Genomic DNA, 24,800 nt, shown 5'->3' with positions numbered 1-24,800 from the left:
TCCCTGAGGGAGTGATGCTTTGGTCAGAGGGCACTTCCAGCAGAGCTCCAGTGGCCCTTGGTGTTTGTTATGCTGGTGTTCTGAAAGTGAAAGCTGGGGAGGAGAGGCATGTCTTGAGATGTTCCCAAACTGGTTCCAAGCACAAGGTTTTACTTGCTTGGTTGTACCCGGAATAACCTGCCTCCAGTAAAAGGCAAAGCCTGGGGGGGACACATTCCTACCCATAAGGAGCTGTGGGCTTGTGGGGAGCTGCCTGAGCCCCCAGCTCCCCTCCACTGGGACAAGGAAGGTTTCTCTTGGGCTGAGCTCCCTCCTGCAGCCGCAGGGGCTCGGGGTGCTGCTGCCGTGGGGGTGCAGAGCTCCCGGGGCTGTGCACGGGAAGCTGTTTGCCTTGGGCTCATCCCAGCCCTGATTTCCAGCCCCGGAGCAGCCCGGGAGAGCAAACCGCCCCCAGCAGGGCGGTGCTGCGCAGTTCCGCGCTTTCTCTTTTCCTCGCCCCTTCCCGGCTGCCAGGCTGATGAATACGTGGGCAGGGAATGCTATTAAATGGCTTCCTCCAGCGCCTGCAGCAGCTGCGGGCTAAATCCCTGCGGACACCTGAGTGAGGAGCTGGAGCTCCTTCCCTGCTTAGAGCTGAGCATCTCGCCCCCGACGAGTGCTGGGAGGGATGCAAGCGCCGTGCCTGAGACTGGCCAGGAGCAGGGAAGCTTGGCAGGAGCACGGCAGTGGCCCTGACTCCGTGCCAGGGGAATCCCAGTGCGCTCTCACAGGCAGAAGTGCATTCCTTCCCACGCGTTTCCCTGGGAGCACTGACCCACTCTTTGATAGCCGATGTTTCTCGCTGACCCCTTGGATGCTCAGCAGCCCTGAGCACAGACACAGTGGCTCTTCCAAGGGGCTCTTCAGGATGATGTGGGGGAGGCCAATGTCCCATGTCCCTTGGCCCCTGCTCCTGGCAGGAGCTCAGCCCTGAAGCATCCTGAGAAGATGACGTGGGGTTGGGCCAGAGGGAGCAGAGTCCTGCTGGCCTGGAGCCAGCTTAGAATACCTCAGCCCCTCTGGGATTGGTGCTGCAGTGCAGCCCTTCCCCAGGCACATCCTGGCATTGGCTGACTCCCACTTTGATTGTCCCAAACGTGCCCATGGGTGCTCAGCCCAGAAAGTGCCCTGGGACACCCGGCCAGGAAAGAGCAGCACCTTAGAGAGGCCAGTGCTGGCAGAGCAGAGCACCCTGGGGAGCTTAGGGCTGTGCAGAGTAGTCAGCTGGGCACCCCAGGGGCTATGTGGGCACCTGCCTGGGTTGGGTGGACACCCTGCAGGGACAGCTCAGCACCCTGAGGAGTGGAGGAGGCCTTCACCATAGCTAGACCAGCACCAGGGTCTGGTGCAGCAAAGTACCCCGAGGAGCAGGGAGGGACCCTGGGGATGCTCAGCTGGATGAGCTGAGCACACTGGGGGTACCTGGGCTAGGTGAACTGAGCAGCTGAGCATCCCGGGATGCCCAGCTTGGTCAGCAAAGCACCCTGACGAGCAGGGGGGTACCCACGAGGGTCAGCCAAGCACCCTGGGGACGCCCCAGCCTGGGCTCTCTGCATACCCTGGGGACCCCTCCCGCTCTCGCTCCCTCTCCCGGGGACACCCACCCGGCCGGGGCAGCCGAGCACCGGCGGCGCAGCGGGGCCGGACTCTCCCCGGGCCGTGCGGGGCGGTCGCTCGGTCCCCACTCCCCGCCCGGCCGCGGCCGCCGCCGCGGCCCCGCCGGGGGACGCGGCACGGGACACGCGCACCCGGCCGTGCTTGCCCGGGGACACCGCGGGGACACGGCGCAGAGGTGCCTGCGCTGGGGACTGTGGGTGGCACTCCGAGCTGGGACACCGCACGGCGCCCTTCCCCTGGGACATGGCATCGCGTGGGGACACAGCGTGGCCCCCCTGGCACCGGGACACGGTGTGGGGACGCAGATGGGGCCGCTTCTGTGCTGGGATATGGCGTGGGTACAGCACACCTCCTTCGCAAGGGGACGCGCTGTGGAACATGTGGCACAAGGACATGCTGTGGTCTCCTTCCACAGCGCGGGGGCACGGCAGAGCCCCCTTCGCAGGGGTGTGGGGACAGACACCTCTGTGTGGGGACCCAGCATGCGCTGCCTTGGCCATTTCGCCAGCCCCGTCCCCCAGCGTTCCTCGGCTGAGGCTGGACTTAGTCACGGCTGGGATAACGGGGCTGGGTCGATCCCCCTCCTTCCCTGGAAATCCCCGGAGGCTGTCATCAGGGAAGCCCTGGTAGCCCTGCCCCGAGCGGGATATAGGCACACACGGCTCCGCGGCCACCCACAGTATTTTGGCCACCCGAGGCTCACGCGGGGCTGTCCCCTCCCCGTGGTCCCCGGGGCTCGGAGCAGATGTCCTGCCTGGGGGCTGCAGCCTGGGCGCCTGCCTGCCCTAGGGCTGCAGCCGGGGCTCTCTTCCCCCAGATTCCCTCTTGCAGTCGGGGGGTGCTCCTGCACCCCTGCAAACACATCCCTGCCAACCCCTGTGACAGCCCTGGGACCTGCTGCCTCCCTGCCACCAGCTGGAGAGGAGAAGCCAGCGGGGACTGCCGGGAAGGGGGACTAACCCCCCATCCATGGCAGGGAACAACGGCCCGGGGCTACCGGAGAGCAGCCAGTGCCCGGAGCCTACACCTGTCCCTTGTCCCCACACCATCCACGCCACTGCCCTGGAGGCTCCCGGTGAGCCCCAACCATGTAGGCACAGCCTGGGGCTCCACTGACGGCCACCATCAACATGCAGCAGGGCTACGCTGCCGTCCTATGTGAGTACAGCTGGGGCACAGGGGGGATGGCCGCAGGAGTCACCTCAGTGGCTGTCCCTGAGGGGGCTGATGCCACTGGCTTTGGCTGCCCAGGTGTCCTGGCCGTGCTGGGGCTGGAGGCCGCGGCGCCGGGCGAATGCGAGCTCACCCGCCTGCTCCAGGACAAGCTGCAGTATGAGATGCGCCTGCAGTACATGGTAACCCCAGCTTTGGCAGGTGGGGGGGACACGTGCCATTGCAGGGCCCCAATTTGCTCCAGGGGGTCATGGGTGGGGGGCAGCACCCACTGCTCTACAGTGGCTGGGTGCTGTGTTTTTTACCAGCAACAATTTATATCCAGTTGTGCCCAGGGCTACTTCTGCTGGGGGCTGACCACATCAAAGGGCTTTTGCACCGGCTGCCCGGTGTCATGCTGAGGCTGGCAAGGATGTGCCCTTTACTTTGCCCCATGCTCTTCCTTGCCTTTCCAGAAACATTACTTTCCCATCGACTACACAGTCCAGGTCCAGTATGAAGAGGTGCTGAGGCCTTCCAACATCACCCGCCTGGTAAGGGGGTGGCAGAGGAGAGTCCCGTGATGGGGGCACTCCAGGGACCCACGGGGGCTGCCCGGCTCTCACCCTCTTGCCCCTCAGCGCAACGGGACCGTGTCGGAGGCAGCGCTGCGGTACCTCTGGTTCCATGTCAGCTCCCAGGCCGTGCTGCGGATCCGCGAGGTGCTGCCAGAGAAGCACCCATCCTGGAAGTACACCCAGGAGCTGTGCCAGCTCTTTGATGCCCTGGGCGAGGAGTACAGCAAGTACCGGCAGGTGAGGGTCCCCCCGGCACCCCGGCCTCTTGTGCTGGGGGCACACACTGAGCCACGGGCACCGGGAGGGGAGACACGGCCACGGGCGTTTTCCCTGCGAGGGGGTTCTCTGGAGGGCCTGACAGGGACAGGATGCCAGGACAGAAGTTGGGAGCGGGGTGCGGGTGGTGGGGCGGTGCCTCAGCAGCGCTGCACATCTGGCATTGGTGGTTCAGTGGTAGAATTCTCGCCTGCCACGCGGGAGGCCCGGGTTCGATTCCCGGCCAATGCAACAGCTGTATTTTTTTCTTGCCTGCAACCCGTCCCTCTTGGGGCACCTGCTCACCTGGGGAGCACCTGGGGACTGTCACACACATCGACCTCCGTCACGGGGTGGCACTACCAGGGCCGGCTGTTGCGTGTGACCAGGCAGAATGTGCCTGTGAATTCATCTCTGTTTTCCCGGTGATGGTTCTGCCTCCCTGCCTAAGCTTCTGCTGCCTCGATAGAGCTGCTGCACCCCGAGACAGCTGCGTTTGTGTGCTGGATGTGGGTGGCCTGCCACAGCTGGGTGACCAATGTGAACCCGAAGCGTGGCTGGGTTGTCCTGTGGCACGGGGCAGGTTCTGCAGCCCCTGGGTGCAGAGCGGGAGCTTTGCTGGGTTGTGTGAGGAGAGGGTTAACGCGGAGGGCTCTGAGGAGGCCTCCTTGGTGCAGGAGATGTGAGGGGGTGTTCCATGGTGTGGGGTGCGTTGTGAGAGCTGTGCTGGGGTGATTTGCTGTGTGTGGAGAGCTGCCAGGGCCCGTGGGTGCTGCTGCGGCCCGCGGGGTTTGGGAGTGCGGGGGAGGGCGGGGATGTGACACATCTGGCATTGGTGGTTCAGTGGTAGAATTCTCGCCTGCCACGCGGGAGGCCCGGGTTCGATTCCCGGCCAATGCAACAGCTGCATCTTTTGCACCCTGCTGTCCCTTCTGGGCGGCTGCCAGGGTGCCCATGGGCTGGTCCAGAGGTGCTCCCGTGGGTGCTCCCTTGGGCATCTCTGTAAGGGTGCTTCCTCTGCATCCCCCCAGCGGTCGACTCTGTACTTTGTGTGGGTGCTCAGGCCCCGGGGTGGCAGCAGCAGCTCTGCCTGCAGTGAGTATTGGCCTGATGGCACCGGGGAGCAGAAAGAGGAGCTGGTTTGGTGAATGCCCAGCGCGGCTGGGTGGCAGGGAGGGACACTGGCTCAATGACAGCAAGGGGTGCTGTGTAGGTGTCAGTGAAGGTGCCTGGCTTAGGAGCAGTGGGAGATGCTGCTTCATGTCAAGGGTGCCCAGGCCTGGAGGCAGATGGCAGCTGTGGGCAGTTCCACATCTGGCATGTGTGGTTCAGTGGGATGATCATTGTGCTCCCCCTCAAAAGCCAGGGTTTGGTTCCTCATCAGTGCAGCCCAGTGTCCTGACTTTCAGCTCTGCAGCCCCCAGCCTCTCCACCTGACCTGGGCTCCTTGCAGCCATGGATCACCTGTGGCTGGGAGGTGCTGCCATGCCCCAAGGCAGAGGTTTTTGGGCACTGGATGTGTGTGGTCTGTCACAGCTGGGTGACCAATGTGAACCCAAAGTGTGGCTGGGTTGTCCTGTGCCACAGACAGGTTCTGCAGCCCCTCTGTGGAGAGAGGGAGCTTTGCTGGGCTGTCTCATGGGAGGGTTAACTCTGAGGGCTCTGAGAAGCCCTCCTTGCTGGTGAGGCAGCAGAAGAGGCTGTTCCACGGGCTGGAGCCGCGGTCTCAGAGCTGGGTGTTGGGTGTTGGGGTGCCCTTGTGAGTGTCTGTGTGTGCGGTGCTCACAGCCAGCAGAGCCTGCCCGCGTTGGGTTCACTCTGCTGGATTTGGGGCGCTGGGGCCGTGTGGGGAGGGTCCAGACACTCAGCACATCTGGCATTGGTGGTTCAGTGGTAGAATTCTCGCCTGCCACGCGGGAGGCCCGGGTTCGATTCCCGGCCAATGCATCAGTTGTATTTTTTGGCACCCAGTGTCTCTGGGGGGACCATGGGGACTCCCCTGGGTGCCTGGAGGGATTACACGCCTCTCTGGCACATCTTTGCCTCTGTGTGGATGTGAAGAGTGTCATTGCCTGTGGAACAAAGCCAGGGCACATTGGTGATACCTGAGGGACTTGGTGGCAGAGAGAGACCCTGCCTTATGGGCAGTGACAGTCCATGGCTCACTGACAGTGAGGGTTTCTGGTTTGGTGGCAGTGACAAGGGTCTTTGGCTCGGTGGCAGCGAGGCCCAGGGCAGTCAGACCTGCCTGGGCCTGGGGTTGCTGCCACATCCAAGAGGGGACAGTGTTTGTGTGCTGGATGTGGGTGGCCTGCCACAGCTGGGTGACCAATGTGAACCCGAAGCGTGGCTGGGTTGTCCTGTGGCACGGGGCAGGTTCTGCAGCCCCTGGGTGCAGAGCGGGAGCTTTGCTGGGTTGTGTGAGGAGAGGGTTAACGCGGAGGGCTCTGAGGAGGCCTCCTTGGTGCAGGTTTTGTGAGGGGGTGTTGCACGGTGTGGGGTGCGTTGTGAGAGCTGTGCTGGGGTGATTTGCTGTGTGTGGAGAGCTGCCAGGGCCCGTGGGTGCTGCCGCGGCCCGCGGGGTTTGGGAGTGCGGGGGAGGGCGGGGATGTGACACATCTGGCATTGGTGGTTCAGTGGTAGAATTCTCGCCTGCCACGCGGGAGGCCCGGGTTCGATTCCCGGCCAATGCAACAGCTGCATCTTTTGCACCCCGCTGTCCCTTGGGGGACCTTGGTGACCTCCTGGTGATCTGCCACTGCAGACAGACGTGGAAACTGTGGTGGCCGATCTGGTGAAGCTGATCCACAGCGCGGGCGCTGAGAGCCGGAGCAAGGCTGTGCGCCCCAAGGCACTGCTGGACAACTGCCTCAAGGTCATGCGGATGCTCTACGGGGTGCCCTGTGAGTTGGGGGTCAGGCTGGGGGGCCCGACCTCGGGCAACGCAGGTGCCACACAGGGGCACCCTGTCCCACACCATGGAACCTGTTCCCTCTGTTCAGGTCGGTGGGAGTCCACCTAACACTGTGGAAGATCCTTCACTCATCCCCTCACTGGACACCTCCTTGCCCTGGAGCCTTGGATGCTGCCTCTGTTCTGCTCCTCCCAGAGCCCCGTGGTGGGTTCCTAAGGAAGCTGCAAAGGTGGGACAAATGCCACTCCTTCCAGGACCAAACACGACCCTTTCCAGAACTGTGGGACTGTTTATGGCTGTGGGATCTTGTCCACCCGAAATGTCTGCCACCCTTTGCATGGGTGTGGGCTCAGACACAGCCCCCTGTGGCAGGCAGCTGTTGGGGGGACACACAGCCCTCCCTGCCCACAGGCAGGTGAGGGCATCACCCCGTTTCTCTCCGTTTGTATTTTTTCCTCAGCTTTGATTAAACACCAGTTAATTCTGTAGCATTGCAGCTCAGCTTCCGACTGGGTCCTGGGATCCTCCAGCCTTACCCGAAATAAAGGACCAGCAAAGAGAGCCCCACTGCCTCCACTGCCTCCTCTTTTGGGGTGTCAGCCACCTCCCTCACCGCTGTGGGGGAGACACTCACTCTGATCAAGGGACCCCTGCCAAGCTGCCTCCGTCAGCCCCGGCTGCTTCCCCAGCCAGGAAACATCTGGACTGGTTTGTTGTGCTTGGTGGTGTGGTGCAGGCAGCACACTGGGGCTGCCTGGCTGCCTCCCCCCTTTACAGCTCAGTTAATTACCCTCCTCAGCTATTAGAGACCTTAATTGGTGTATTCATGGCTTAGGCTCGTGAGTCAATGGGCACTGCAGCATGAGTGAAGCAACGTCTTCCTTCTCCTCCTCCTCCTCCTCCTTTTCCTCCTCCCTTCATGCTTAGTGGTGATTCCTGTTTATATAAAGCCCACGCAGAGCTCATATAAAACCCACCAGTAGATCCGCTGCTTGATAAGAGCTTTAACTAAGGGACCCTCTCTCCCATCCCTGCTGGCTTTAACTGAGCCCCTGTGTGGTCCAGGGACCCACCTGGGCTGCCTCAGCCCTTGGAGCTGAGCCCAACCTCCCATTTCCTCGTGCCAAAGGTGGGAATGATCCTTCATCCTCCTCCACTGTGGGGAAACTGAAGCTGTCCCTGCAAAGTGACCCCTACCAGGCTTCCCAGAGCATCCCCACAGCAGTGGGCTGTGTGTCCAGCCCACTTGAGATATTGTGCATTTTCTTCTGATCTCTCTTTTGAGAGATGGCTTCAAAAACGACAGCTGAGAGCCTCTACAGGAAAGCACTCACAGGATCAGGAATGGGAGCTTGTTTACATTATCTCCTGGTGTGCCATGAGGGATGGATTTAGGGAAGGTCAGCCCAGGACGCCCTGCCCAGGTCTCAAAATACATCTTTAGGCTTGTGCTGAGACTTGGGAGATCTCCTGCTGTGAAAGCCCCCAGCTGCTGGAACAGGAAGAACTTTTGCTGACCTTGAATCAGCAAGAAAAATGCCTGGCAGCATTTTTGGGGTGGGCATGGAAAGGGCAGCTGGTTTTGGGGTGGGCAGGCCCAGCAGGAGAAGGCTGAGGTTGGGGCTGTCTGGGATGTCCCCATGAGCAGTATGGCTTGGGGTCCTAGAGTGAGGATAGCCAGGGCATTCTCCTGGCCCCAGGGGATACCTTGGATTCAGGAACACACTTGGGGCATCCTTCCTTATGCTGCCTGGCACAAATCACCATCCCAGGCCAGGGGGGCAGCAAATCCAGCTCTCATCCCCCAACCTGTGCATCCCTGTTTTTATTTCTCTGCCCATCCTGCCCCCCTGCAAATCAGAGTGAGCCTGGAAATGGCAATTAATTCACTTTAATTATTTGAGCTCAGTGGGCAGATGCTGCTCTCACCAGGGCAGCCTCTGCCCTCTCCAGTCCCAGAAGGTGCCATTGCTGCTGGCTGAGAGCTGGGCCAGCAGCTGCAGGACGCCCCGCACGCTCTCCTCCAGCGTCACCGGGCCCTGTCACACCCGAGGGCAAGGGAAAAGTGAGCCAAGATTCCCCATCCCAACACCCCCAATCCCACCCATGGTATGGCGGAATGCCAGCTCTGGCTGGGCTGGTTTGGGAGCAGTTGGAGATGCTCCAGCAGCCAAGGAATGCGGCTTTGCACAAATTGATTGTCCCTCATTTGAGTGCTGTAAGGATGGAGGTTAATTTCTTCATCCCTAATTAAAAGAGGGATGTCAGCCAGAGCAGGGTAAGGGACAGCCAGAGCGGGGAAAGGGACAGCTGAGTGCAGGACCAGGGTGCCCTCTGCTGACACACCATCAGGACGGGAAAGGAAATAAAAAATTGGGAAGAAATTGGATGGTTTGGGGGGAGCGCCTGGAATTGTCTCTTTGCTGTGGTGGCACAGCCACTGTGGGACCAAGGGACTGCACAGATGTGGAAGGGATGTCCATGGTCAAGGATGCCTCAGGAAGGGATGCTCATGGGACCTGCACCCAGATGTGGGTGCCCAGGGAAGGGATGTCCATGGTCAAGGATGCCTCAGGAAGGGATGCTCATGGGAAAGGGATGTCCATAGGAAGAAATACGCTATGAAGAAGGGATGTGCCCATGGGAAGGGATGTCTGTGGGAAGGAATGTTTCTGGGAAGGGACATCCCTGAGAAGGGATGTTCATGGGAAGGGGTGGCCTTGGGAAGGGATGCTCCTGGGAAAGGATCCCCCAGGAATGGATGCCCGTGGGACCTTGCTGAGCCAGGGCTCCATGCACCTCCCATCACTCACCATCCCCTGTTCCAAGGGAGGTGTCACATGTCCGGGATCCACAGACACGCAGAGGATCCCGCTGCTCCCGTACTCCAGGGCCAGGCACTTGGTGAGCATGTTCAGAGCAGCCTGGAGGACAAATTCCCTCCTTAGCACCATGATCTGGCAATGCCAGGGCCGGGGGGGAGCCCCAGAGGAGATGACCCCCAACTCCTCCCATCCCCCAGGGGCAGTACCTTGCTGCAGCGGTAGCAGATGTCCTGCCTCTCCTGCCAAGCCTCTGCAACCTCGATGGAGCCCAGGATGCTGGAGATGTTGATGATGGCAGCTCTGCTGCAGCTCATCTCACGCTGCCCTGCGGCCTCAGCCGCCTCCTTCAGCAGGGGCAGGAAGGCCTGCAGGGGATGGGACCTCAGGCACCACCATCCTCCTCCTCCCTGTTGCCAGTGTTTGGGGCGGGGGTCGGTGTGTCCTCACCTGGCTTGTCTGCAGGGGCCCGATGGTGTTGGTGGTGTAGACCAGGCTCATGTTCTCTGCTGTCTCGGTGGCCAAGGTGCTGCGGCGCGTGGTGCCGGTGTCGTTGATCAGGAGGTTGAGGCCAGCACTTCCCACCTCTGCCCGCACCCTCCTGACTGCTGCCTTGATGCTGTTGGGATCTGTCACATCTGCAAGGGGACAGGAGGGCTTGGGGACAGGCCGGTGGCCCTGATCCTGGCAAGATGCTGTAGGACGTGGCAGGAGGCAACTCCCAGCCACTGAGCATCCTCCTGGTCCCATCAGTGACCTGGTTGAGCTGAGCCAAACCAAGGGACCCACCTGCTTGGTGGCATTTCCCGGAGCCACCCACGGCTGCAATTAAATCCTGAGACGCTTCATCCCTTTCCCGCCCCAGCACTTACCTAGAGGCAGGATCACGACGTTGGGAAAGCCCAAAGCCACCTCGTTAACAGCCTAGGTGGAGAAAACGGGGGAGGGGGTCACCCGGGGAAGCTCACGGAACGGGGGGGCTGCACCGTGCCGGGTGGGAAGAGGGGGGCCCCTCGTGTCACAGCCGGCAGGTCACAGCAAGGTCCAGGGGGAGCGATCTGGGGCGAGCCGCTGCTGCTCCGCGCCTGGCTGAGCCCGGCGGCTCCAGAGCTCCCCGCAGCGACGGCCCCGGCCCGGGGCTGCCAGCAACCCCCCTGCACTCTCAAAAACCCCCCTGGCACTCCCAGCAACCCCCCTGCACTCTCAAAACCCCCCCTGCACTCCCAGCAACCCCCCCGTACACCCTACCATGCACACACCTGTGCCAAGAGAGGTAAAATAAAGACATGCATATTTAATACATACACAGGTATTTATAATATTTAATACATATATGTTTATTTATATATTTTTATATATTTATTTATTCTATATCTATTTTTTTATTTATATATATATTATTATTTATATATTAATGGTATGGAAAAATACATGTGTATATATATCTATATATATATCTATATATCTATCTATATCTATATCTAATATATATATATATATCTAATGTACACACACACCCCTATGTATATACATGTATTTTTCCATACCATTCACCCACACTCAGCATCCCAGTTCCAGGTGGGACCGTGGCACCCCTGGGCACCCATCCCAGCGCTGGCTCCCTCCTGTCCCCCCTGTGCCCGTGCCCTCCCTACCTTGCCCTGGGGGTCCAGGCAAGCAGCGAAGATGCGCCGGGGTGGGCTGGGCTGCTCCAGCAGCCCCTTGAGCAGCCCCAGGCCCAGCCCCCCGTCGCAGCCGGCCAGCAGGACACTGCCCACGCTGAGCCCCTCCATCCCCTGAGCTCCCACAGCCGGCTCTGCTGCCCCAGCCAGGTTTGGCAATCCGGGAGGCGGGAACGCTGCGGGAGCCGCTGGGCTGGGCGGGGTGGGGGGCACCGCCTGCACCCCCTCTTCTGGAGGGCACGGGCAGCAGGATGTTCCTCTGCATCCCAGCGTCACCCATCAGCCTGACCACGGGGTTGCTGCAGTCCTCCACAGCCCAAAACACCCACCCCCTCAAGCCATGGGAACCCAAAGGGGTGGTGGTACCTTCTCACGTGTTCCCCATTCCTGGGGTGACCCCAGAGAAGCAGAAAATCCACAGGAGCACAGGCAAGGCTATTAATTACAGTACAACCTTTATTAATACTGGAATCTTCACAGTGCATTCGTTACTTGTAGCAGTGACTATGGAAAACGGGGGAGGGGGGGAAAGAGGGGAATTACCACCAGAAAAAAAAAAATTAAAAGAGAAGACGGAATGAAAGAAAGAGAAAGAAACGTGGCAGAGGGACAGGGAGAGGGGAAGCGGCGGCAGAGGCGGGAACACGAGGGGAAAAAATAAATTAAAAAAAAAGAAAAGAATAAGGACCAAGTTAACAACAGCACCAGAAAAGTTACTTCAGTCGAAAGACAGGTCAGTTTTTTTTTCTTTTCCAAAGCATTTTTGTTTTCTGTACAAAATAAGAGACCCCCCCTCCCTCAAACCCAAACATTTGTCACTTGGCCTCAGCGGTTCTGGGCAGGAGAAGGGGAAGGCAGAGAACTAAATTGTTATTCCTAAGGGGGAGGGCTGAGGGGCTGCGGTGCGACGGACAGCGGGCGCGGGGCTATGTACAGCAGGGCCCGGGGTTGTGCTTTCCTCCAGCCGCCGGCAGAAAGCTGCTTTGCCTGGGGCTCTGAGCCAAACCCCCCGTGCCTGGACCCGCCTCTGAGCGGGGTCTGCACGGGGTCTGGGGGTGCTGAGCGAGGGGAAGGGGTTTGCAGGGGGTCCCAAGTGATCCTTGTGAGGGAGGGCAAAGTGGAGGTTCAGCACCCTCAGTCCCTGCACCCCGGTGTCCCCCCAAGACAGAGGGGATTGCAGTGCCTCTACCCCCAGCCCCCCCACCCTCTCACATGTCCCCCACTTCTTCTTCCCCCCCTGCACCCCCAGCCCGTTGCTTCTGCCCCCCTGGAATGAGGCTGAGCTGTGCTGGCCCCAAGCAGGCAGCTGGGGGGAATGGGGCCAGGGCCCCCCACTCCTGGTGCTCCTGGTGCTCCACGGTGCCCTGCTGGCACCATCCTCTCCTGCTGCGGCTGGGGCCACCCGCCTGCGCCCGGGGACAGAAAACACAGAGGAGAGGGAAAGCCAGAGGGGAACGGAGAAACAAAGGGAAAGAGGTGAAAAAAAGGAAAGGAAAAAAAAGAGGAAAATAGAAGGGAGGAGAAAAAGAGTTAAAAAGAAATGAAAAGAAAGAGAGTTAAAAAGAAATGAAAAAAAGAAGAGTTAAAAAGAAATGGGAAAAAGAAGTGTTAAAAAGGAAAAGAAAAAGTGCTAAAAAGAAAGGAAAAGAGGACAAGAAGAGGAAAAGAAGAAAAATGGGAAAATGAAGAAAATAAGAAAAGAGAAGGAAAAGTGACATACAAGAACAAAAGAAAAAAGCCAAAGGAAAGAAAGCAGAAAAAATAGGAAAAAGAGGAGGAGAAAAGGAGAAAAAGAGGACAAGAAGAAGAAAAGGAGGAAAATGGGAAAATGAAGAAAATAAAAAAAGAGAAGGGAAAGTGACATACAAGAACAAAAAATAAAAGCCAAAGGAACAAAAGCAGGAAAAATAGGAAAAAGAAGAGGAGAAAAGGAGAAAAAGAGGAGAAAGAGGACCAGAGAGAGCGCAAGTGAAGGAGGGACGTAGGGAGAGGGCAGGGCAGGAGCAGACAGACAGAGGGGCAGGAAGCAGGGGCAGCAGAGAGGGAAGGGCAGCGGGCGCCGGCGGGTGGGGGCTCCTGGGGAGGCAGGGCTGTCCCCGGGGTCCATGGGCCACGGCGGGCACGGGGCAGCATCACGATATCCGCGGGGCCGACCTGTCGTTGGTGACGGTCCTGCGCAGCCGCACCCCGCGCCGGATGGCCACCAGCATGTCTTCGGCCGGGGGGTCCATGGAGGCCGCGGGCGGCGGCGCGGGGGTCTCCTCGCTGGGGCCGGACCCCACGAGGGCGGTGGGGAAGGGGAACTGGCCTTCCCCCAGGGCGTGGGCGCCGGCCACCAGCTCCCCGATCTTCTCCACCAAACTGTGCCGGTTGGCAGCCAGCTGCTGGTCCTCCTCTTCCTCAGCGGAGAGGTGCTGGCCGGCGCCGGGGTAGACAGAGATCTCCATGGCACCGCCACCCCAGGCGGTGTTGGGAAGGCTCAGCCGCTTGGGCGAAGCTTTGGCAAAATCCAGGGGGTTCGGAGAGGCATCGTCAGCGTAGAAGACGCACTCTTCGCTGCCCACCCGCGTAGGGCCGGCATAGCCAGGGGAGTCGGGCACCGTGGGGGTCTTCACGGGGACGATGGGGGGCCGGATGGGGATGGGGCCGGCGTTGGAGAGCGTGCGGCGGACCGAGGGCTTGGTGGAGGGCGTGCGGCGGATGGTGGCCACCCCCGGGGTGGTGCCGGCCGGCAGGTTGGAGCCGCTGGGCAGCCCGGCCGTGGAGGCGGGACGCTTGGTCTGGATCATCCGCCGGTAGTTCTGGGCGATGTTGCTGTTGCGTGGGATGGTGGAGGACTTGTCGAAGTCACTCTGGGGGTCGCACTCCACGTCGCCGTTCACCGAGTAGCAGTCGTAGTCGGAGCCTGGGGAGGGAGGGAGTAGCCAAGCTCAGCCATGTCCTTAAAGCCAGCCCCAGCCACTTCCACCACAGCACAACAACAACCAAATTCAACTGCCATGATTGTCACACAACCACTACTGTCCCAGTCACTGCTGGCACAACATGCTCACCATCAAACACAAACTTCACCACTGGAGGGAAAGCACAGTCACCCCAGCCACCACACTGAAATCACAACCAAACCCAAGTGTCACCATCACAACCACCCCAATCACAGCCATCACCACACAATCACAGCCAATCTCCACTGTCACCACCACATGTTCATAACTGGCTCAGCCATCATCACGCCAACATCATAACAGATGTGGTTATTTGATCTCCAACTACAGACTCTGTTGCCATCACCTACCCACCATCTCCACGTGTACTCAACCTCTGTGCACAGACACATCACCACATCACCCGTAACAGCACTTCCTGGCACAACTGCACCCACTGAGCCCCAGCTAACACCCAAATCACCAGGAAAAGCTGTGGTTATTTGTGGCACCAGCCCCTACACAGTAGCCTGATGCTATGACACCCAGAGCATACAGCTGTGCCCCAGGATCACCAAAACCTCTCTTGTGACCTTCCCCACTCTAAGTGCTATTTCAGGTGGTCCCAGATACCCCTGGTGCCAGTACCTTGGGAAGGGATGGTGTCCTCAGAGCAGGAGGGGGTGGTGGTCTGCGTGCTGTAGCCACTGGAGTACTGCAGCGAGTCCCGGCTGCTCTTCTGGTGCTCCAAGCTCAGCCCACGGGTCAAGACCATGGCCAGGTCGCTGGCGGCAGGGGACACCTCCTCACCATGCTGCTGAGGCAATGGGCACTGTCAGCACCCTGCTTCCTCCTCTGGGAGTCCCCAGGAGCCCCCACCTCTGAGCCCTCCCTGCCACAGCTGGTACCTTGGCAGCGATTGTAGCCGGTGACATCCGGGGCCTGGGAGCGTCCTCGGCTCCGATGCCCGGGTACCCCCCAGCAGGAGAGCCCATCTCGGCTTCCCGCAGGTGCTCCACGCGGTCCTTGCGCCGCTGCAGGGTAGGGACCACCGGCTGGTCATAGGGGCTGGCCTTGGACCAGTCCTGCAATGGGCAAGGCATGCAGTTCATGCTGGTGACACTGGGACCAGGAGCGCGGCAGGTCTCAAGCTGATGTCCCCCGTGTCAAGCCACGGGTGCTGCTCAGGATGCTCTGCCCCATGCAGGAAGGGAGGGGAGGGCCTGGGGGCTGAACCCCATGAAGTGAGGGGGGACCACGCGTGAAATGGAGCCCTGGTGGGATGGCAAGGACTAACCGAGGTGGGGGAGCTGCACTCGCTAACTGACTGGCAGGTTTCGGATGCCTCTGAGGACGCTGAGCTGGAGGACTTCTGCTGAGCCGTGACGAGCCGAGAGCCGGAAGTGAGAGAAGAGGCAGTTAGCAAGCAAAGCCAGAGCCATGACCCTGGTTAGAGCAGCACCCACAGCTCCCTGGCTGGGCGAGGCCCCCAGCCCTCCTCCCCTCTGGCTGTGCCTGCAGGATGGTGAGGAGGATGCGACCTTGGCAGCGGGGTCAAGAACCGGGATGACACACTACCCCAGCCTTTCCCCCTTCTCACCCCAAGCCATGCAGAGCCAAGAGGTATTTTGGGGAGAGGGGACCTTGCTGGGTTGATGATGCCAAGTTAGCATGGACAGGTGGGAATGGCAACTCCCTGAGGATCTTGAAGCATCCTTGGCACTGGGGATGGTGCAGCATGAAGGGGAAGCTTTGCTTCATGCTGCCTGGTGGGTAGCACAAGCTGGGTACTATGGGGCTGTGGTGACTGGGAAACACCCTGTTCTCCTGGCACAGGGAGAGGGATATCTGTGCCTCATCCCTGGAGGAATTCATTGATAGGGTTTCTCTGCTGTGTGGCCCAGGATGCCCACAATTATGGCTGGCACCCTCAACATTCCCAATATTTATTTCCCGTGATGCCAGAATGGATGGAAATAGTTCTGAGGGTGGGTCTCATCACCTCTGCACTGGGCCCTTGCATTGCACCCAGCACCACCCACCCATTCTATGGCAGAGGAAACCGAGGCGTGGAGGTTGGCAGCACGGAGCACCCTCCCTGTACCTGGCTGGTGATGTCCGAGGGCATGGGGGAAGGCGGTTTGGAATAAGCGGCGTCCTGGGAGATGAAGCCGGAGTCGTGGGAGGAGACGCTGGAGAGGCGGGTGGCGGCGGCGGGGGGCTGCGCCAGGCTGCGGTAGCGATAGGTGGAACTGGGTGAGCAGGTCTGAGCCCCGCCGGGCCACGCCATGCCACCCTTGGCACTGCTAACGCTGCTGGGGGGGCGCCGGGGGGACGGGGACACGCCGGTGGGCAGGACAAAGGAAGGAAAAGAGAATTTAAGACAAAGGTTCGGAGGTGGCAGGATGGCCAGCGCCCTGCCACACATCCCAGCCTGGGGAAACTGAGGCATGTAGTCCTCCTGGAGGTGTCCCTTTGCCTCCTGGGGTGGCCCTGCGGCAGGGGACAGGCTGGGGGACATGACAGAGGTGGTGTCTGCTCCCAGACACCCATGCACAGCACACATCATCCCCAGACCCCAGGACAGGGCATGTGTCAGGCCCCCATCCTGCCCCATAGGTCCACCAGCCCTGCCCAGTGTGCCAAGAACAATTCCTCCATAATAATGGGAGCCACCTGCCCATACGGACATGAGAAGGTGGACATGCACCTTGTGAGCATCCCCAAAGGCTGTAAGCATCATTAACCCACTGAGGTTAACGAAGAGGGCTGGATTTCCTGGCTGTGGTTGGGTGTGGAGCCCACCTCACCATACCTGCACATGCTGGACTTGCGGGAGCTGGAGCTGCTGGGTGAGGATGGGGGCGTCTGGTAGGACCAGCTGTAGTCAGAGCCCTTCAGGTCCTTGATCACCTGCAGGAAAGATGGGGTCTCAGTCCCCTCAAAGATAGCCCCTGCTCCCCTGACCCCTGGTTCCCCCCTGCTGACCTGCTCACTGGCGGGGGGCAACTTGTGGGGCTCAGCAGTGAGCACCACCAGGTCCTCGATGATGCCCTGCAGGTGGGTGATCTCTCCCAGCATGGTGAGCTCCCCGTTCTGAGAGCAGACAAGAGAGAGCATCAGCACCCACTGGGCAGAAGGAACCACCCTCACCCGCCCAGCGCCCAGCACTCACCACCACGGGCTGCAGGAAGGTGATGAAGGTGCAGAAACGGCCCCGCTCCTCGATGAGGGCTTTGCGGACTGCCTGCTTCTCCGTCTCCTCCAGCAGCAGGTACATGTCATTGACATCCTGCAGCGCGTTGTCCAGCTGGGGCTGCAGGTCCCCCTTCCCTGAGAGATGGGGCACTGTCAGCACTGGGCTCCCCTGACACCCTCCCCAGTCTGCTGGTGGTGCCACTGCCAAGCCAAGGCCATTCCCCCAGCTTGGGGACATCACCCCATCCTCACACTCCAGCACATACCATAGGTCTCCCACTCTGCCCCTCTCCCTGGAAGGTCCAGGAACACCCTCACCCCACAGCAGCCCTGGGCAGGGGCTTCTCTGACACCCCATCCCCGGCACTTGGGACCAGAGGACCCCTTGGGCTGCCACACGGCGAGTGTGGCATCGCCTCAGGACATGGGGTGCAGGCTAAGCTAAGCTAAAAGCAGGGTGAGGGTGGGAACAGGGAGCGGATGGATGGACGGACAGACAGACAGAGGCTGGGGAGACTGGGGGAAGTAGATGAGGAAGCAGAGAGGGGGCCGGTGGTGGGGGGCAGCGGTTCACTTACCAAGTAGCTCTACAGGAAGGATGTGGAGGGGAGGGAAGAGAGAAGGAGACAGAGAAAACGTGTGAAAAGAGGCCGAAGGCTGGGGCGCGTGCCCCGCCTCCCCGCCACCCCCGGGGCCATGCTGGCACCTCCCTTTCTACAGGGGGGCAGCAGGACCCCCCTAGTGCCCACCCCCCGGTTGGCAGTGCCACAGCCGGGATACCGGCCCTGGCTGGGGGTGCTGCGGAGGGGCTGGTGAGGGCACCCCCCGGGAGACCCCCTCTCACCTTTGCGAGCCTTTTTCTGGAGCTTGAGGGTGTCAGAGGACTTTTTCTTGATCTCATGGCGTGCTCGCTTGTACTCTGGGGGTGCAGAAGTGCTGTCAGAGGGCACCCCTGCCCAGCAGCGCAGCCACCCTGCACGGATCCATCCCGCCCCCCTCGTACCTTTCGCATGGTCCTTGTCCAGCTGATTGGCAGTTTTCTTCCAGTCCTCAATCCTGTCCTGCAAAGGGTTTATCAGGCTCTCCATGAGGGCACTGGAGGAGGCAGAGAGAAGCAGAGAGTGTGGGAGAGCGCCGGAGCCAGGGGGGAGCCATTCCCCCATGCCATGCCAGGCCAGCACCCAGCATCATCCCCTTCTTCAGCGAGGGAACAAGCCTGGCCAGGCCGTGTGCCCAGTGCCCGTGGGTTTGGAGGCAGAGCTGATCTGGTGCTGCTTACTTGGTGAACTGCCGGAGCTTGGCCTCGATGCTGCGGTGCCGCATGCACATCCGGGTCAGCGCCGAGCCGATGTCCCTCGTGGCACCTGGTGGGGACAAAGCGCTGCTGACAAGGGACAGGGACACCCCCACACCGGTCCCAGCCCAGTCTGTACAGTGGGAGGAGGGTGGCTCGTGAGAGGCACGATCAGTGCTGGGATGCACTGGGCACTGGGGACAGTTTAGGAAGGAGGTGGCTTGTTTTTTCCCCATGATAAATCCACAAAATAAACAAATAAATAAATAACAATCCACTAACTAATACATGAAACACTAGATATCTCTTCTGGAGGCTTTGAAATTAGAACCTGTTCACATTTTTTCCTGGTTTGTCTTAAATTTGGCGCTGGGGGGCCAGGGAAGGGAGGTGATGAGGTACCCTGGCTTAGCTCCAGGCAGTCAGCTCTGCTCCACACCTCCAGGCACAATCCCGAGTGGATAAAAAGGGAGTTCAAATCTCTCGGGAGGATATTTGCCAGCAGCAGACAGCAGGAGCACCCTTTTCAGGTGAAACCGCTGTTAACACTGAAGCCTAAGGACGGCCACATGGTGGCAGTGCTGCTGGCAATTCCCACGGAAAACGGAAACCAAAAATCCTTGGGTGCAAACTAAGGAGTGACATTCAGCCTTTCTCTCCCCTGAAAAAGCCTCCAAAAAAACCTCGCACCCCTTTGCAGGAGTTTTGGATGTCCCTCAGTCCCCCAGTGCTATGGAAATAGGGGAACCCATGGGCCATGGTCTTCTCCTACACTGGGGTAGTCTCCTAATCCAGCTCCTAATGCTCTTATCCCTGCTCCTGCTGCTTCTAATCCGATTCTCATGCACTGTGTGCAAGGCCAGCAGCCAGCCCCCACCCAGTGCCTCAGTTTCCCCATGCTGCTGCCCGCCCTCCCAAAAAGCCCTGCAGGTACAGCAGCACCACAGGGTGACACTGACTCCTGTGGTGCTGGTCCCCAGCATTGCTCCTGTGCCTCCTCCTTGCTTTGACTGCCCGGGCTGACAGGGAGCTGGAGGAGCCCTAATCCCCCTGGTGCAGTGGGCTAGTGGGTTTGGAGGCAAAGCTGATCCTGGCTCAAGCTGCTGCCTCCTCCTCCTCCTCTCCTCGCGTGGCTCCAGATGGCCTGGATGCCGGCAGTCTGCGGACCAGCCCGGGACCATCTGCTTGGCAGAAGCCGAGCCGTGGGAAGTGGCTCCTCCTTGCCAGCGGGCACCCGCAGAGGGTCCGGGGATCCTTCCCCTCACTCCCCAACAGTAAGGGGGACCCCACAGGCAGCCTTGGCTCTTCAGTCATCTCCCTGCTGAGTTAGGGTTTGTCCCCAAAACAGTGAAGCTCGGACTCCTGAATCTCCCTCTAGCTAATTCCCCTTGCCTGGAGACCCCCGGAGCAGCCGGGACCCCCCATGGAACTTCCCAGATGGGTGCCAGGGACAAGGAAGGTGGATTGTGCATCCTGAGGGGCAGGAGACACTGACGTGGGGCTGAGCCACCCTGAATGTCCCAGAAAATGTGGCTAAACACCCACGGGTGGTGAGGAGCAGCACCCACATGGGTGCCCACCTCCTTCCCCCTCCCCACTCCATCCTTCCAACGCTGCTTCCCAGGGAATGCTCCACCTTGGTGGAGAGGCTGGACATCTCCCTGTGGATGGTGAAGCTGCTGCTTGAAGTGCACCCCAGAAATGTGGGCAGGGGACACCCCACCTGTCCCCCTGCCCAGACAAGCCTGGGCCCACCCCTAGGAGAGAGCACCCTACCTCGGGTGTTGGTGGCCATGTCAGCCACTTTCTGGAAGGCATCCAGGAAGGCAACTGCGGCCAGCACCGTGGTCCTGAGGCAGAGAGAGCGAGGGGGGAGCTCAGTGGGCGCAGGACACCTGGGATGTGCCAGTGAGGAGGGGGTACCCCATGTCCCACCCCACCTCTGGCCACTCACCTGAGCTGGGAGTGCAGCTTGGTGGCCTTCGAGTTGAAATCCTCCCATATGGGGTAGGAGCTCTGCAAGGAGGAAGGGTGATGGTGAGAGACAGGGACCCTCACCCCCTGCACTGCTTCCCCAGTCAGGGCAGGTCCCTCCTTCACTGGTGCAGAGACAGGGCAGCTCAGTAGCTTCTCTGATGGCTAATAAAGGCTGAGCACAACTCTCTTCCCTCCTGATTTTTTCCCTTTCTAGTCTGGCCACCCAAATTTAAAGACCATGGAGACCTCAGGATTTTGAGTGATTTCTTCCTCATTGAGGGCATGAAATGAAAAATCTTTAAGACTGGCCAGCAGTAGAGGAGACACATCCAGCAGCAGCTTTCCCCCAAAGCACTGATGGCCAAACCCACCATCATGGAGAGCTCCAGTCCCACAAAGGGGAGCCCCAGTCCTCACCTCCCCTGAGCCCAGGGACCGACAGGGCAGGTTGGGGTCCCTGAAGCCCTGAATGGGGCAGTTGTGTGGGGACAGGGACAGGGCACAGGTGCTTGGGAGGCCACCCCAGTGCTGTGCCAATGAGACCACTCCTGGCAAGGCCATCTGTGCAGGCCATCCCCACTGCCCTTCTGCTGAGGCTATTCCAGGGCTGTCCTGGTGCAACCATTCCAGTGAAGTCATGCAAGGGCACTTCCAGTGCCACTGTCCCAGTGAGGCCATCCCAGGGCTGTGCTGCTGCCACCATCCCAGCAAGGCCATCCCAGTGTCACTGTTTCCCAGTGAAGCCAGTCCCAGTAGACCATGCTGGTGCCATTCCAGTGAGGACTCTCCCGGTAATGCCAGCTGCAGTGCCATCCCAGCAAGGCCATCCTGGTGCCATCACAACAAGGCTGATCCCGATCCACCATACAGCCAGGCTATCCCAGTGTCACCATCCCAGCAAGGCCAGTCCATGTTGTCCTGGTGAGATTAATCCTGGTGCTGTCTCGACAAGGCCATCCCGGTGTCACCCCTGCATGGCCAGTACCAGTGCCATCATTCCAGCGAAGCTATCCAGGTGCCACCATCCTGGCAAGGCCATTCCAATGCAGTTCCAGTGAAGCTGGTCCCAGTGCTACTATCCCAGCAAAGCCATTCCAGTCGGGCCAGTCCTGGTGTCATCATCCTGGTGAAGCCATGCTGGTGCTGCTATCCTAGCAAGGTCAATCCTGGTCCTGCTGTCCCAGTGACAAAATCCCAGTGCTATCCTGATGTCACCATCTGATGGCAGTGACAGGCATCTGTAAACTCCCCCCGGGCAGCCACCAGGCTGGGACATGTACATTGCTACACATCCCCATCTGCACTATGGCTTGGTGGCAGCTTTGGGGAGAGGGTTTGCACTGAGGGGGCATGAGACCAGCCCAGCATTTTCTGGGACCCTGAAAGCCCCTATTTCCTCATGAGTCAGCAAAGAAAGAGTTTAAGGGTGCCACTTCACACTTGTGGCAGTGATTCCCTCCTTGTGGGTCCCCAGGGACTGTCATTGCCAGAGGACTGGGCCACCATTCCTGGGCCACTGGCTCTGGGCCACCTTCCTTGGCCACCCTGGGCAGGGCAAGTGAGGCTCCCCTGTAGAAAGGAGCAGGCTGTGATGCCCCCAAACCCCTGTGATGCCAGGCATGAGGAGGATGGGGAAGAGGACAATGGGCACAAGGACATGCCAAGGTCACTCAGGGACACTGAGCACACGAGGAGAGGCAACAGGAATGAAGCCAGCTTAGGGACTGTCACCAACAAACAAATTCTCCCCACCACAGGCCAAGGGGTGCTGAAATAGCCATCCACCACCAAAATAAGGTCCCTTTGCCCTGTGACCAGCACAGGGGTCCCAGCCATAGGACCATAAGCACATCACTGCCCTTCAATGCCAGCAGTCCTTCAAGCAGAGAGTTACTTGTCCCCCAGGGCCCGTGCCAGGACACCCACATGGCTGGGAGCTGGGGACAGCACACCCTCAGGTGCCACTGGCACTCGGCCGGGGCTGTGCAGGGCACGAGCTGAGGCCCAGCTGCAGTGTGGCGGCAATTTCCTCCTTTTTCCTCATTTTTCTTTAATCTTTTCTAGCTTCAAATGACATGAAACTGACTCCAGCCCGGTCTCCTCGGGTGAGGGGTTCCCAGTCCAACCACATCCGGATGGTGCTGGGCATGTCCCTGGGAGGTGACAGCTCTGGGCTGGCTTATCCTCTCTGAAGCCTCAGCAGGGGAATGGGGAAACTGAGGCAGGGGCTGCCCTGCCTCCCCCCAGGAGTTTAGGACTCAGCTGGGCTGCCTGGGGTGAAGGCGTTTGGGGGAGGGAGCTGATCACCCCAGCTCAGTTTTGCACCAGCCCTGGATCCCTCTGCCCTGGGGAGAGTTGGGATTTTCTCCCTGGAGCTTTTCTCCCAGCCCTGAGCCAGAGTCCGGCTGCAGAGCCACCACTGCCCCTCGAAGGGGTTAATCTCCTTCCCAGCAAGGCTTTTATTTTTTTTTATCCCCCCTCCCCTGCTTTGGCAATGACAGCATTGTCTGGACTGGTCTGCAGCATGAAGAGAGGAAGAGGAGGAGGAGGAGGAGGAGGAAGAGAGCATTTGCCTCCCAAAAATGACTAGGGCTAAACCCCAGCGCTGGAGCTGGCTGTGGGAATTTTGGTCCCCCAGGATGAAGGAATATGGCTGGTCCCCTCCTCCCCGCTCAGCCTCTGGTCAGAAATGCCCCCCAGCATTTTTAGTTTATTTTTTTGAAATGAAAACAAACAAACAAAAAGGTTTTTTTAAACATGGCCCCATCCTGCTCCCAGGGAGGGTGGAGGCAATATCCTCTTCCCGGGTTAGGAAATGGGATCAAGGAGCTGGGGGACCTTTTTGTTCCACTGGTGCCAGCCCCACTGGGTCTGACAGAAATCCAGGCTGGGCATGGGGCAGGGGGGACAGGGACAACATGATGCCTGAAGTGGGTGGCAATGCCCGGTGTGGGGCCAGTGGTACCTGGCGAGGGGCAGTGATGCCTGGTCTGTGTCACCCGACAAGGGGCTCGGGCACCTGGGCATGGATACAGGGCTGATATGGAGCCAGGATCCCCAGTATGGGCTCCAATGCCCAACGCAGGGCCCCAAGGCTTATTATGGGGTTGATGTGGGGCTCTGGCACCCAGTGCCACGCTCTGACACCCAGTGTGAGACCTTGATGCCCGACATGGTGCTCTGATACCCAGTGAAGGATAACAGGGCTGCAACACCCAGAACGGGGCTCCGATAGCCAGCGACGGATCTGGGGATGATGTGGGGCTGCAATCCCCAGGATGGAGCTCCAATATCCAGCGCTGGATACAGAGATGATGGGGGGCTGCGCTCTCCAGGGCTCTGATGCCAACACAGAGCTCCGATGCCCAGTCAGGGGCTGATGTGAGGCTCTGGGAACCCGTGCCGGGCTCTGACAGCCGATGTGGGACCCCGACACTCGCTGTGGGGCTGATATCGGCTCCGACACCCGACGCGGAGTTCCAATCCCCATCTCGCGGCTGGGGAGCAGAGCCCCGGTACCCACGGCGGGACGGGCACCGCGGGGGCAGCCGGGCGCTGCGGGGATGGCGCGGGGGGAGCGCTGTCACGACAGCAAAACCGGGGCGCGGGGTGGGGCGGGGGGGAATCCCCTACCTTCATGTCGTTGATGATGGCTTGGAAGAGGCCGCCGAGGGCTCCGCACTCCTTCTCCGCCGTCTCCATCGCGGCGCTGCGGCAGCCCGGGGCGGGCGGCGCCGCCGGGGGAGGCCGCGGCGGCGGGCCAGGCTCAGCGTGCGCCGCCCGCCGCGGGGCCGGGGGCTGCGGCGACCATCGGGGTCAGCCCCGGGGATGCTCCGGGAGGACGCGCGGGGATGGCGGAGCGGAGGGCAGGCGGCAGCCCCGGTGGTTCTCGGGGATGCGCTCGATGGGGGGAAGGGGGTCAGGGAGCAGCGCCGTGTGCCCCAGGACTGCAGGAGGGACACCCGAGGGATGCCTGGAGATGTGGCACTGGTGGGGGTTTGCTTCCGTGGCGGCGTAGGAACCCCCAGGGATTATCTTGGGGGATAGCAGGAGAGCCCCAGGGAGTATGTGAAACACTGCACTTGGAGATGCCATAGGATATCCGGGGGCATTCCCAGACCTCTGGAGGCACCAGGGGGATGCTGCCTCTCCCCAAAGGGCGTTTGACCCCCATTGCCTTCCTGACCCTCCATGATGTGCTGGAGGGCGAAGTCCCTCCGCAGTAGTTACACGACAGCTCTGAAATGTGTCCGTGCACTCGATTATCAGGGAGCCATGGGAAATGCATGGCCTGCCAGCAGACAAACCCTTCCCACAGGCATCCCGAGGCCCCAGCCCCAGCCTCCCG

At 60.2% G+C, this 24,800-nt stretch overlaps 3 protein-coding genes and 4 non-coding genes across 18 annotated transcripts; 5 read left to right on the top strand and 2 right to left on the bottom strand.

The window, feature by feature from the left end:
* Positions 1–1,807: 1,807 nt before the first annotated feature.
* IL34 (interleukin 34) lies at positions 1,808–7,116 on the top strand. The gene is made up of 6 exons (XM_039721521.1): positions 1,808–2,814; positions 2,908–3,011; positions 3,285–3,362; positions 3,450–3,623; positions 6,406–6,544; positions 6,644–7,116. Exons 1-6 carry the CDS (start codon positions 2,787–2,789, stop codon positions 6,661–6,663), a joined length of 543 nt encoding a protein of 180 aa, XP_039577455.1. The 5' UTR covers positions 1,808–2,786; the 3' UTR covers positions 6,664–7,116.
* Positions 3,823–3,893, top strand: TRNAG-GCC. The gene has a single exon. It is a non-coding gene; the product is annotated as a tRNA-Gly (tRNA).
* Positions 4,471–4,541, top strand: TRNAG-GCC. The gene has a single exon. It is a non-coding gene; the product is annotated as a tRNA-Gly (tRNA).
* On the top strand, positions 5,518–5,588 carry TRNAG-GCC. The gene has a single exon. It is a non-coding gene; the product is annotated as a tRNA-Gly (tRNA).
* TRNAG-GCC lies at positions 6,264–6,334 on the top strand. Its single transcript has one exon. It is a non-coding gene; the product is annotated as a tRNA-Gly (tRNA).
* Positions 7,117–8,460: 1,344 nt separating the features above from the next.
* Positions 8,461–11,170, bottom strand: LOC120508085 (C-factor-like). Its single transcript, XM_039721409.1, has 6 exons — positions 11,033–11,170; positions 10,250–10,301; positions 9,828–10,015; positions 9,587–9,745; positions 9,369–9,479; positions 8,461–8,594 (listed from the first exon to the last, which is right to left on the bottom strand). The coding sequence occupies exons 1-6, from the start codon at positions 11,168–11,170 to the stop codon at positions 8,481–8,483; spliced, it is 762 nt and encodes a 253-aa protein (XP_039577343.1). The 3' UTR covers positions 8,461–8,480.
* Positions 11,171–12,896: 1,726 nt separating this feature from the next.
* On the bottom strand, positions 12,897–24,225 carry MTSS2 (MTSS I-BAR domain containing 2). 12 transcript variants are annotated; one of them, XM_039721396.1, is made up of 15 exons: positions 24,086–24,225; positions 20,430–20,491; positions 20,252–20,325; positions 18,461–18,545; positions 18,185–18,276; positions 18,026–18,100; positions 17,760–17,768; positions 17,159–17,316; positions 16,972–17,079; positions 16,799–16,896; positions 16,088–16,298; positions 15,281–15,355; positions 14,892–15,068; positions 14,632–14,800; positions 12,897–13,964 (listed from the first exon to the last, which is right to left on the bottom strand). In XM_039721396.1, the coding sequence occupies exons 1-15, from the start codon at positions 24,152–24,154 to the stop codon at positions 13,192–13,194; spliced, it is 2,235 nt and encodes a 744-aa protein (XP_039577330.1). In that variant the 5' UTR covers positions 24,155–24,225; the 3' UTR covers positions 12,897–13,191. The 12 variants fall into 12 exon arrangements, with proteins under 12 accessions (XP_039577330.1, XP_039577331.1, XP_039577332.1 ...); XM_039721397.1 differs by having other exon boundaries at positions 14,632–14,797; XM_039721398.1 differs by having other exon boundaries at positions 16,088–16,295.
* Positions 24,226–24,800: the final 575 nt, after the last annotated feature.

Source organism: Passer montanus, unplaced genomic scaffold, assembly GCF_014805655.1.
Source record: "Passer montanus isolate IOZ18808 unplaced genomic scaffold, ASM1480565v1 scaffold45, whole genome shotgun sequence".
Classification (NCBI taxonomy): domain Eukaryota; kingdom Metazoa; phylum Chordata; class Aves; order Passeriformes; family Passeridae; genus Passer; species Passer montanus.
The sequence above is the reverse complement of the archived record's forward strand: the minus strand, read 5'-3'. Positions and strand labels throughout refer to the sequence as shown.

Bases quoted from the DNA above. Each gene is read 5' to 3' on its own strand.
- IL34 (XM_039721521.1), top strand. From the start codon at position 2,787: ATGCAGCAGGGCTACGCTGCCGTCCTAT. The intron at 2,815-2,907 runs GTGAGTACAGCT...TTGGCTGCCCAG, and splicing joins GGGCTACGCTGCCGTCCTAT to GTGTCCTGGCCGTGCTGGGG. The intron at 6,545-6,643 runs GTGAGTTGGGGG...CCCTCTGTTCAG, and splicing joins GATGCTCTACGGGGTGCCCT to GTCGGTGGGAGTCCACCTAA.
- MTSS2 (XM_039721396.1), bottom strand. From the start codon at position 24,154: ATGGAGACGGCGGAGAAGGAGTGCGGAGCCCTCGGCGGCCTCTTCCAA. The intron at 18,101-18,184 runs GTACGAGGGGGG...CTGCACCCCCAG, and splicing joins GGACAAGGACCATGCGAAAG to AGTACAAGCGAGCACGCCAT. The intron at 16,299-16,798 runs GTATGGTGAGGT...GCGCCCCCCCAG, and splicing joins CGCAAGTCCAGCATGTGCAG to CAGCGTTAGCAGTGCCAAGG.
- LOC120508085 (XM_039721409.1), bottom strand. From the start codon at position 11,170: ATGGAGGGGCTCAGCGTGGGCAGTGTCCTGCTGGCCGGCTGCGACGGG. The intron at 10,016-10,249 runs GTAAGTGCTGGG...GTCCCCTTGCAG, and splicing joins CGTCGTGATCCTGCCTCTAG to ATGTGACAGATCCCAACAGC. The intron at 9,480-9,586 runs GTACTGCCCCTG...TTTGTCCTCCAG, and splicing joins TCTGCTACCGCTGCAGCAAG to GCTGCTCTGAACATGCTCAC.